Source organism: Dermacentor silvarum, chromosome 7 (genome assembly GCF_013339745.2).
Source record: "Dermacentor silvarum isolate Dsil-2018 chromosome 7, BIME_Dsil_1.4, whole genome shotgun sequence".
NCBI lineage: Eukaryota > Metazoa > Arthropoda > Arachnida > Ixodida > Ixodidae > Dermacentor > Dermacentor silvarum.
Window position 1 is genome coordinate 117,800,283 of NC_051160.1, and position 12,954 is coordinate 117,813,236.

Sequence of the window (12,954 nt, forward strand, 5' to 3'; positions counted from 1 at the left end):
GTTTTGGGTTTTACGTGCTAAAACCACGATATGATTATGAGGCACGCCGTAGGAGGGCTCCGGAAACTTCGACAATCTGGTGTTCTTTAACGTGCACGGACATCGTACAGTACACGGGCTCTAGCATATCGAAATCGAAATGTGACCGCCGCAGCTGGGATAGAAACAGCGACCTTCGGTCAGAAGCCGAGCACCGTAACCACTGTACCACCGAGGTGGACTGGCTAGGCTCGTAAAACTCCAAACATCCAAATGGACATATTCCTTAAAGGACCAAGTAATAATGCTGTCTCTGGGAGACTATGTAAGACACAGACAGTGAAAATTATCACTCGGATGTCAACAGATAAGAATCAGAAACACATACCCACCACTGTAAATATGTCTCCCCTTCTTGCGGTGCCAAAACAGGATGGTTTTTCATGCCCTAAAGCGTCATCGGTGCCTAAAATTTAGCTGCTGGCAGGTCGCTAAAATTCACTAGTTTATGCGCGACAAGCTAGCGTTAACACAGGTTGTATTCATCCCAAATTTTTTATGCGCATTCAACGACCGCTAATTGCTTCGAATGTTCGATTCGGCAATCGACAGTACGTTTTGCTGCTGTAATACTACGGCTAATACGTTATGTTTGTCTAACTAGGTAAGCATTACTTCAACAAACAGAACTAACTTCTGTCATATATCAACGCGACGTCACTGTCATATGTTAATATTGACACGTATACATGTTTATCCTTTCCCCGGTGACCGCTTTTCGCCGCTGTTAAACGTTATCGCTAGGCACAGAACGCGCCTGCATGTATCGGAAGCTTCTCGAACGTTATCGATACTCTTGTCACCGACGCTCATGTAATCTTACTGTATGAGCGACGCGAATGGTCGAGAACTTTCTGGAAGACACGCGGGTGCGAGGGATTAATCTGGAACCTTCGATTACTTATGTATTGACCCTTTTCGCGGAGCAGTTTGCTCTAGAGGAACGAGATGGCGTTTTTGGCGGCGCGCCATACTATGCCTCAGCGAATGCACTCGAATACGAAACCATTACTGCTTCTGCCCTGCTACCATGTGATCAGCTGTCGGAAATGCAACTAGGTGTTCGCTAATGAACTGTGCCCAATTCATGCTGTGAAATGCGTAACGATAAGGGAAAGACGTGTGCGGTAGTTCGCTGCAAAAATAGTAATCACATATTAAGGAATGGAATCAACATGCGTCACCGCTGCTACATAAGGACTGCCTGTGTTGCCGCCCTTCGCGATGCACGGCTTTCCTCAAGGATAAAAAGAGATAATTCATCCGCACGCGCTGTAAGCTAACCTCCAAAGAAAGGACTTCAACTCCGGAATGTCGGCACTTAAGAATCAGTAGCGCTCGTTACAAAAGGAAGTATATGGCGCCACTTGCTGGCATAGTAAATTTCTCGCACATTATCTGCGCACTTCCACCCCTACTCGCACGCAAACTTGCGCCCACCCTATCGCCAAAGTATCAATAATAAGTGAATGGCCACGCAGTTGAGTCAATGTGCCGAAGCATGAGTGGCGGCGACTACGCCGACAAGACAGGAATGTTCGAAGCTGAAGGTATCGTGACGGTCCGCAGAGTAAGCGAGGGACTAGCGATAATAGATCGTTGCTACAATTTATCGCAAAGTACAGAACATTTACATTCCAAGCATTGTGCGCACCAAGAACAAATCGATCGCAGCAGACCACAGCCGCGAGCGATTAGGCTGAAAATAAACAATCAAATAGTGGCCGCACCGAGGTACCGATGAACTTTACTGAGTCAGAAACTAGACAAGCTGCTGCTTCAAAATGTTTGCCAAATAAAGAACGAAGAGCACACTGATCCCGATTTAATTCCTAAGCGGAACGTTTGGACAGCTTCGAATACATTTCTAGCCTCGCTTTTAGTACAAGCACCGCATACGCTGCTCGCGCCGTTTGGACAAGGCGTAATGAGCTCTGAAAGCACTTACATGTCCTCTAAAGCTGTGGTCAAAGCTTGGTGCCGTGCACACAGCACCGTCTACGATATCCGCCGAAACGGAGGTTTGCTGCGCCGCACCGGGGCCACACGCGTTTGCATTGTAAACACGGAGGCAACGGAGGCAGCTGAGGCAAGCAATGGACGCGTCACCACGTGATCAAACATAGCAGTGCCCACGGCAGCACAGCGAGAAGGGTCAATAAAAGCCGACGCGTTTCGCCGCTGATAAGATTTTCGACGATCGCCGACTGTGTTCGCCGCTATCCTTTGTGCTTTAAGTGTAGCTTGCTTTTGTGGGCACAGGTTCGCCCAATAAAGAACCAGTTTCGTCATACACAGTTTTGCTACTGTTTACTTCAGCGTCACTACTACGTGACGTCTGGTGGAGGTGCACAATATCACATGTCCGAATGCGAAGACATCCTCCTAACGCAAACCTTCTAGGTGGTCAACTGAACATATTCAACAGATATCTATGACAGTATCGTCAAAATGTCGTACTTGTTCGCCATTGTTGTTTTTGTACGTCAAGGCTGACTTTATCATTTATTTCGAGCGGCGTTCGCGGCCCCGTAGCGACCATGCATGATACCTCGCCTCGGCCACGGGTACTGTGGCGCCATCTCGGGCCCTCTGGACTAAACGCGGACCGAAGTTCTCCCTTCCCAGAGGCGCCGTTCGTACACCTAATATATTTCTAACACCGTGGCCTAGAGTACATTTTCACGTCGAGTCGAAAAGCAATTTCTGCTGAACTGGTGGGCTCGATTTTCCCAGCACATTTCTACCGTACGCCTTATTTAAATCAGCCATATTAGGATGTACTTAGGTGGAGCCGTAAAATGGGCATACATCCCGGAGTTCAAAAATAAATTCTTTTCTCCGTCAGCGTCTCCGCCGCTGGGAGGCGGCCCTGAAAAGTTCGGAGCTGGAAGACCAGCTATGGGCCGTCCGGCAAGCCGAAGATGCCGCCCGAGTCCGAGGACTTCGAGCCGACACCTGAGGCCACTAAAAGCAAAGTGCCGGCTCTTTAAATAAAGTTTATTTCTTATGTAACTTGAATTCGGAAACATTCCTTGTTAAAACCTAGTTGAACACGAGGAGCTGCTTCGTGTCGTGGTCCACGAAATGTCGACCCTGTACACGTGCTGAAACCATATATCACTGTTTCATGCATCGTACGGATGCTATATTTTTTTCGGGCATTTTCCAATGGACGCTTAGAAAGGACATTGGCATCACTCCACATTCAATTAGGATGTTATCGTTTAAGATTAATGGCAGTCTTCCCTATCACATGTTCACAGTACTTGGTTTATACAGCCTATGACCATCTAGACTGTGTGATCGCCATGCCGAAAGTCCGCGATCTACAAGATCCTTCTATCCTTAAAGTGTAGCTAATGTGAAAAGGGTGTACGCTGTGCAGGGGCCTCTACCGGACTGGTTGCATTTGTTGGACGCATGTAGGTCTTTGCCGGAGTTTTGAGTGTATAGCTATGCCCGCTTTGTAATATATCTTCATTTTTATTTCCCGTGTAATAAAGGGAAAAAAGTGTGTAAGATGCGGCTTCTGAGTGTGGGGTCGCACGTTCGGAACTCACCTCGGCCAAAGTTTTTCTCTTCCAATGTATTTTGATTTATACATTAATTTATGTTAGATTCGCCTTACTTGACAGACGAACGGACGATCGGTTTTCCTCGCTGGATAGGCATAGAAATGTTTAAGGAATTAGAATTCGGGAGAGCTGCAGGTATGATATCGCACCATTATTTAAAAAAAATTATTGAGGCTTAATGATCACAATCAACCAGTGCACAGCTTCCATTACCATGCTTCTCAGCTCTTTGCTTTACTTTCTTTTCTTTATTTTCTTTACTATAAAACCGCAACTTAGACACCTCGGTTGAGCAACAAGAGATTAATATTTGCCGCCATAAACTTCTGTAGTTTTGTGATTTTCGAAAATGGCCTATAACCACAAAGAAAATTGCACCTTAGTGGATGAAGTGTTAAAACAAATGTTGCAAAAATTGTTGAAAGTAATTGTAAAAGCAAGCGAATAGTTCATGCGTACCGCAGAAATCAAATTAGGTCATTCTAAATACCCCTGAAGTACACTGCTGACGACGATAACAGTCTTCATTGATAACAACACAAATTGTTGTCGACATTTTTTAGTGGACGGTATGAGATCGTAATGACCACGATTGGGGCTCGACGATGACAGTGTGATGACGTTCGTGATGAAGACAGCGCGACGTTGGCGACAACCAGACTGACAAGACATGAGGACAATCAAGCGACGACAGATTATCTGCATTTTATTGCGATAGTATGGACACTCAAAGCGGATTTCTGCCGTCGGCCTCGTCGTCACCGTCGCCGTTGCCGTGAGGTTCCGAATGACGTCAAACGGCGATGAAATAGTCGCCGCGCGCCGTATGCTGTATGTGCGAGTGAAAGCGCGCGAGGGACGCGCGCTTTCACTGGGAGCGAACGCACGGCGGAGAGCAAACGCGCGTTCTGCGCCGTGCTCCCTACAAGGCTGCAGAATTAAGCATATCTTTCCTCCTTTACAATCACCATATATATATATATATATATATAGAGAGAGAGAGAGAGAGAGAGACAGAGAGAGCAAACGCGACTTCCTCCGCCACTCGAAAAGCTGGGGGGGACGGGAGGGAGGGAGCGGAGGAGATGTTTAGCTGGGGCACTAAATGCGTAATTATATTAAAAAATTTGTCGCAGTTTCACCCGAAAGGCGAAGCATCAATTGCGATTGCAAATTAGTAGAGAGCTACACGGAGTAAGGGTAGTAGTTTTATCAGCTGTATAAACTTGGACATGCAGCTGCACCAGCGACGCGCAGAACTGTTGCCGGCGTCGTCGGCGTTTTACCCACGTTCGCACCGAACGCACGCGGCGTTTGTGACTGTTACCGGTGCCTCTGGGGGCGGCTCGGAGGTTTTCGACGAGATCAGCTGATTCTCGGCTGAATAACTTCGGACTGCGTACCTCTATCACTGCCATTCTTGTTGGATTTATCTTCCAAAGAATCAATCTTCGCGACCCGTCACCAAAAAAGTTGTCGCAGTTTCACCTGAAAGGTGAAGCATCAATTGCGATAGCAAATTTGTAGAGAGATATACGGAGTAATGATATTAGCTTTATCAGCTGTATAAACTTGGACATGCAGCAGCACCGGCAACGCGCCGAACTGTTGTCGACGCCGTCGGCATTTTGCCCGCGTTCGCTCAAAATGCGTGCGGCGTTGGTGACTGTTGCCGGAGCCTCTGATATAAATAGGCACTTGGTGCCGCAGCTAAACGTCGCCTCCCTTCCCTCCCCCTTCCCCCCCTCCCCCACGGCCTCTCGCGCATCGGAAGAAGGCGCGTTTGCTCTACATATATGGTGATTGTAAAGGAGGAAAGAGACGCGCGTGGTGGACTGTTACCGGTGCCTCTGGGGGCAGCTCGGAGGTTTTCGACGTGATCAGCTGATTCTCGGCTGAATAACTTCAAACTGCGTACCTCTATCACTGCCATTCTTGTTGGATTTATCTTCCAAAGAATCAATCTTCGCGACCCGTCACCGAAAAATGGTTGCTCGAAATCTGTTCCAGGGCCCTTTAAGAACGCCTTAATCTGGTCCGGAGGAAAACAGCCTACAAAACAATGTCAGGTGATAGCGTTCTCTTTATAATGTCGCTAATATACACAATAAAGCGTAGAGCTCGAGAGCCAAGGATGGACCCTTGTGGAATTCCGTACGTAAATGGACACGTGTTATAATTGTCATTGTCGATGCTAGTGTACTGTAGGCGGCTTTCTGAGTACCTCTTCACAGTGTGTAATGTTGTCTTTCACCCCATATTAGGATATTCTGAGCAATAAAATATTGTTTTACAGAATCGAAGGCTCTTTCGAACTCTAGAAATAATCTTATTGTAACGAAATTATGTTAAGGGTTTAAATCATTTGGTCTTTTAAGTCAAGTAAGGCCATTTCAGCAGATTTGTTTTTGCTGAAAGCCGTATTACTTTTTTACAATAGTGTTCTTGCAAAATTGCCGTGCGACTAGCCGCTCGAAGGACCAGGTGTATTCGCGGGCTCCTTTCACGCCCAGGAAAACAATTTCATGTAACGCATATTTAGCAACAGAAAGCTGTATCGGGAGTTTTTAGTGCTGCTCTACAATTTTCTCATTGACACTCTGATAATAAGGACAGTACTTCTCGAGTTAGATAATTAATAACAAATACCTAATGTAACGAAAAAATTACTGGCAGCTACTCCACTGTACCAGAAACAATATGTGCAAGATTTTCTTCGTGTAACGCAATTGCTCTTCTATTTAAATCTTGGTGCATGAAAGTTCGGACACTCTGTGTATATATGTGAACCATGATATAATTTTGTAGGTATGGTAGTTTGTAGTTTGGTCTCCACTTGTAACTAGTTTCCAAAGGTATTGCCGAAAGTATTTTTAACATTTTCTAATCTTCTTAGAAAGCGGTGTCTCATACCCGTTGCCTGTTTCTGAGTTTTATAGAACGTGACTAATTTTCAAACAGACGTTTTATTCCGTAGCAGATCATTCATCGCCGAGCAAAAGCTGTCTTTTCGTCATACAATCGCCATACCACCAACAAAGAAAATTAGTCTCAAGCATTTTATCCGGGTGCCTTCGCGGTTCTACAAAGCGTCTTTATTTATGGGAATACGCCTTAGACCAAACGCAAAAAAATGAAGCATAAGCACATACTTCCTAAACTATATTTACATACTCTCTAAAACCTTACATCAATAGAAAAACATTTTGACATTGCCATTCATGCATCACCTTACCTTTGTTGTAGTCGCGACCGACCATGAAACAACCAGAACGATACAATCCATCGTTATTCTTGCAAAATGTTTGGATACTGTGTACATCGCTGAGCACAACCACATCCACAAAGTTGAGATTCAATCTGTTCAAACATAGAAAGATACCAGCCGTTCATATCAATATGACATGAATTTGAAACACTTAGTTTCTCCGTCTAGCAAACTCGAAGCTTCAATAAAAAGCTGAGTTAAGGCCTGTTAGGCTCCCTAGTGTCATAAGATACCTTGAGATTCCAAACAGTTAGACGAATTTTCCTTTCAGTCAATTTTTTTTTACACGGAGGATTCAAGCAAAGCTTGTTTTCCTAGTAGGAATAACCTAATTACGCATCATTTGCGACATTTATTTCAGTATTCGCTATCAAAGTCACTATCTTAACTTGGTGACAAACGATACATTGAGGGTAACATTTTTAGTGTTACAGTGAAAGAGATCGTTCAAGAAAACTTTACTCTATTTGCGTTCAATACTAACTTTGGATGTCAGAGATGAAACAGCAACCGCTGCAAGCAGCGGATGCAGTCTGTAATTATTTGAAAAAACTAAAAAACATGAGTAGGTTGAGAACATATTCAAGAATGATTCAAGCTTCACGACCATGTTACACTAAGACAATAGAAATTTGCCACAATTATCTAGTTCAAGTTACTCAAGTCTCATACATGCAAAATATACGGGAATCAGCGCTCGTGAGGAGGCGCTACGCCATTTTACGCCATTGTTTGCGTAACTAAAATATTGACACATGTACTTGTTTGCCCTTCACCAGTGACCGCTTTACACCGGCCTAACACATTTTAAACTTTATTGCTCGGCGCAGGACGCGCCTGCATGTATCGAAAGCTTCACGAACGTTATCGATGCTTCTGTCCGTCGTCTGTGGTCACCGATGCTTATGTAATCTGATTGTATGAGCGACGCGAATTGTCTAGTACCTTCTAGAAGACACGCGGGCACGAGGGATTATTCTGGAACATTCAGTGACTCACGTATAAGAGCCGACACGTTTCGCCGCTGATCAGATTTCGACGATCACCGACTGTGTTTGCCGCTTTCGTTGTGCTTCGAGTGTAGCTTGCCTTTCTGGGCACAGGTTCGCCCAATAAAGAACCAGTTTCGTCATACATAGTTGTACGACTGTTTTTTTTTCAGCGTCACTACTACGTGACAATATGCTGTAAAGAGACCACAAGATAGCCCGGCATGTTCAACGATAACACATGAGCGCCTGTAATGCCTGTATTGAAGTTAGCTTAGCCCGATGCCTCTTGTAAAGCTCTATCGATGGCTATGCGTGTTCCGAAAAGCGCATGTGCTCCTGTGTCATGTTAGAACTGTAAGCGAAAACCTCGAGATCAGCCGCGAAATTGAATGACACAGTTTCACCGCGATAACCTGGCTTAGTTGCTAAGGTATTGGGCTACTGAGCACGAGGCCGCGGGATCAAATCCCTGCCACGGCGGCCGCATTTGAATGGAGGTGAAATGCAGAAAAGCACCCCTGTACTTGGATTTAGGTACATGGTAAAGAACCCCAGGTGGCCCAAATAATCCGGTTTGCCCCACTATGGCGTGCCTTATAATCAAATGGTGGTTTTGGCACGCAAAATCCCTTAATTGTTTAGTTTCACAGCATGTGTTGCTCACGAATCCTTCCGCCGCTACTGTAGGCTTTTTGTTACAATGCTGTGGTTGGCAAGCGAAGTTTCAGCGCTGTTTGCCCATAGAGTGCACTGTTTCAAAAGATTTTGTCTGCTCTTATTTACTAAAGAGGACTTGGTGACCACCTGCACTAAAATTTTGTTGTTCTGGTCGTCTATTTCAATGTAAGGCGACGAAAGACAAGCCTAGGAGGCCACGGAATATTCTAAAAAATAATGTAAAACCCGAAATGACAGTTGGAAAGAGTGGTAAGATGCTGGTAAGGACGCTAGTCAGCACTTATGCAAAAAGTGTACTTTTGCTACCAATTGCAGTTATTCTCAACGAAATATGTGCAGTTTTTGAAGGTGCACTATAATATGCCGTGTTTGTGCACCGTGTGCAGATATAACCTGGCAGCATATTTTACCTGTAAACGGGCCCGTACTCCTTGGCCCATTCGACTGCTTTTGTGTAGTGAAAATTGTTCCAGTTGAGTTCTTGGTGTCCGAGAATGGTGCTAACAGGTGGCATTGGAGGATACACGGTTCCCCTAGGAACGCTTCGCTCCTTAAACCAGCGCTGTATAACCACCCTCCACATTATGCACATCGCAAAAGTCACAAAACACCAAAAAAGGAACATGACGTATGTTGCGTTCTTCCTTTGCTGCTGGCTTGTCTCCTGTAGATAGAAGGAACAAAAGCAAAGAATGAATTGCTAACGCTGGAGTGCTTTCTAAGATATTGCTGATTTTATATAAACCACCGTAGAGGCAACTAAAAATGGGGACAATCAAGACGTACCTGCATTGTTACTCACATTCAAAAACCAGTTCCTGGTTTATAATTCGCTGTTTTCGACGACATGGCTCATAATCATAACGTATTGTTTGGTTAGTTGGTTCATTATAGTGGAAAACGGCATCAGAGAGCACGACGGACAGTAAAACGAAAACAGCAGCGTCTTTTGATCATACCCGTCTCCTTTTCTTCTCTGTCGTGTTCTCTGGTGCTGTTAGGCCATTGTAATCATAAATTCATTGAAGACCATAAAATAGAAATAGCTAAAAGTGAGTGCGAAACCTGACCTGCGGCAGTGAAGTATAAAATATGGCAGATATGTGGCGAGGACACTAGTAACGTCTCCAATTGATTGATGTGAGCAAGTCAATAAATGCAGACACTTGCAAAGCCAGGGCTATGCCCGCATTCTAGCTGATATAATCGGTAAGGCAGCAGCCACTCACCTCAGACTCTTCAAAATATGCGTTAAGGAACACTTGTATTCTCGAGAAAGAAGAACAAGATGCTTTGTCTACAGTGTTTGAAGTACTCGGCAGCTTAACCATAATGACACCGGCAACGTCTCTGCGTATAGCAAGATATGGCGCACACTTCGAGTGGCTACTTCGCAGAGTTTCTGTTCTATATTTTTTATATGTAGTCAGCCAGCCTTAACACTTACAGGAGGACTCTATACGTTCTAAAAACAATCTTTCGTCATTATGCTTTCGGTGTCCCAATTTCGGACACAAATGACGCTATCTTATGTGTAAATCAGTGAATGATTTTCTTACGCGCGTTCCATCTACCTGAAACAAAGGGAGGCGAATGGTGATAAAGTTAACCAACCCTAATGTTATGAAGATAGCGTTCATTGAAGTGCAATACTAAGGCTTCTGGATGGATTGTTAACAAAGTTGCTTGCTCATGCGCATCGTAGAAGTGATTTAATGCCGAATTTAGATCCCGAGGAATATTTGAGTGTTGGGCATAAAATTGCAGATCATCATCATCATCAGCCTATACTTATGTCCACTGCAGGATGAAGGCCTCTCCTTGCGACCTCCCTTTACCCCTGTCTTGCTCTAGCTGATTCCAACTTGCGCCTGCGAATTTTCTAACTTCATCACTCCACCTAGTTTTGTGCCGTCCTCGACTGCGCTTCCCTTCTCCTAGTATCCATTCTGCAACTCTAGTGGTCCACCAGTTCTCCATCCTAGGCATTACATGGCCTCCACTTTTTGCGCTTAATGTCAACTAGAATGTCGACTATCCCTGTTTGTTCTCGGATCCACACCGCTCTCTTCCTGTCTCTTAACGTTAGGCCTAACATTTTTCAGTTCCGTCGCTCTTTGTGCGGTCCTTAACTTGGTCTCGAGCTTCTTTGTTAACCTCCAAGCTTCTGCCCCATATGTTAGCACCGGTAGAATGCAATGATTGTACTTTTCTTTTCAACGACAGTGGTAATCTCCCAGTCAGGATTCGGTAATGCCTGCCGTGTGCACTCCAGCCCAATTTATTGTTCTATAAATTGCTTTCTTATGCTCAATGTCCCCTGTGAGTAACTTACCTAGATAAACGTAGTGATTTGCATACTCTAGAGGCTCACTGGCGATCCTGAATTCTTGTTCCCTTGCCAGGCTATTTAACATTATCTTTGTCTTCTACATATTTAACTTCAACCCCACTGTTACAATTTCTCGGTTAATGCCCTCAATCAATTGCTGGAATTCGTCCCCATTGTTGCTGAACAGGGCAATGTCATCTGCAAACCGAAGGTTGCTGAGATATTCGCCATTGATTCTCACTCCTAAGCCTTCCCTGTCTTAGAGCTTGAATACTTCTTCTAAGCATGCAGAGAATAGCATTTGGGCGATTGTGTCTCCTTGCCTGACCCCTTTCTTGAAAGGTAACTTCCTACTTTCCTTGTGGAGAACCAAGTTTGCTGTGCAATCCTTGTAGGTATTTGCCAATATATTCACGTACGTATCCTGTACTACTTGGTTACATAGTGCCTCTATGACTTGTGGTATCTCTACTGAAACAAATGTTTTTTTATAATCAGTGAAAGCCATATTGAGAGGTGGACTGTACTCCACAGATTTCTCTATTACCTGGTTGATTACATGGATGTGATCCATCGTACATGATCCATGAAATATATTTCCTGAAGCCAGCCTGTTCTCTTGGTTGGCTGAAGTCAAATGTTGCCCTGATTCGGTTAGAAATTACCTTGGTGAATATTTTATACAATACTGAGAGCAAGATAATGGGTCTCTAATTCTTCAATCCTTTAACGTCTCCCTTCTTACGGATGAGTATAATGTTGCCGTTCTTCCAGCTTTCTGGTACACTGGAAGTCAGTGAGGCATTGCGTATAAAGGGCTGCAAGCTTTTCAAGTATGATATCTCCTCCATCTTTGATTAGCTTGACTGTTATTCCATCTTCTCCAGCAACTTTTCCCCTGGTCATGTCTTTCAAGGCCCTTCTAACTTCATCGCTACTTATAGAAGGAGCCTATGTATCCTATGTATCCTTTTAATCAATACTTCGAATGAAAGTAGCTTGGCTGCTCTGGGCACTTTACAGGTCAGTATAGAATTCTTCTACTGCTTTTACTATGTCATCAAAATTGCTGATGATATTACCCTGCTTATCTTTCAGTGCATACATTTTGCCTTGTCCTATGCCTAGTTTTCTTCTCACTGATTTCATGCTGCGTCCATATTTTACTGCTTCCTCAATCTTTTCCACGTTATAATTTCGGATATGCCGTACTTTCTCCTTGTTGATCAGTTTCGGCAGTTCAGCGAATTCCATCTTACTTCTCGAGTTTGACACTTTCATGTTTTGCCGTTTCTTTATTAGGTCATTTCTTCCTTGAGAGAGCTTACCTACTGGTTGCCTTGGTGCCTTACCTCCCACTTCAATTGATGCTTCTGAGATCAACCTAGTTACGATTTCATTCATTACCTCTATGTTGTCTTTATTTTCCTGTCCTAAAGCTGCATATTTGTTTGCGAGCACCTGCCTGAATTGGTCTGCTTTTACCCTTACTGCGTCTAGGTTTGCCTATTTCTTTATGACTAACTTTATTATTTCTCTCTTCAAATTGAGAGAAATCCTAGACCTCACTAACCTATGGTCACTACACTTTACCCTACCTAACACTTCTACATCTTGCACTATGACCTAGTGGTAGAGCGCCCGTCTCGGCTGCGGGAGGCTATGGGTTCGATTCCCACCGCCGCCAGGCACCCACTGGTTCAAATGGGTACAAGCGTGCCCCGGCCTTGCGTCCGGCTTTCTTCAGGGGTGATGCGCTTGGGAAAAGGAGCCTGCGCCCTGAATTCCCGTCGAAACCAACGTGAGCACGGAATCGTCAGAGCAGGGATCGTCAGAGAGTGTGAAATATATTTCATTCCTTGTTTTTCAATTAGAGCTTTTCCATGCCCACTTCCTGTTGCTGTGTTTCGTGAATAAGGCATTCATTATTCATGTACCCCACGCTTTACTGCGGTCACACACCCCAGTGCGGGGAGCAGCCGTCGTGCTGCACACGATGTGGGCAGGCCCCGAAACCCTAACAATCCCTCCAACCCCGACGCCTCGTCTTAAAGTGCGAAGCCACGC

General features: G+C 44.7%; 1 protein-coding gene across 1 annotated transcript in view; it reads right to left on the reverse strand.

Annotated features, from left to right (window-relative positions):
- The window catches only part of LOC119459121 (cytochrome P450 2C31-like), a 58,676-nt gene extending 49,463 nt beyond the window's left edge, over positions 1-9,213 (reverse strand). The window contains exons 1-2 of the mRNA XM_049671147.1: positions 8,966-9,213; positions 6,853-6,977 (exon numbers count right to left, since the gene is read on the reverse strand). Of these exons, the coding sequence (XP_049527104.1) occupies positions 6,853-6,977; positions 8,966-9,180 (340 nt within the window). The 5' untranslated portion in view covers positions 9,181-9,213. The remainder of the gene's footprint in view (positions 1-6,852; positions 6,978-8,965) is intronic.
- Between the last annotated feature and the right edge of the window lie 3,741 nt (positions 9,214-12,954).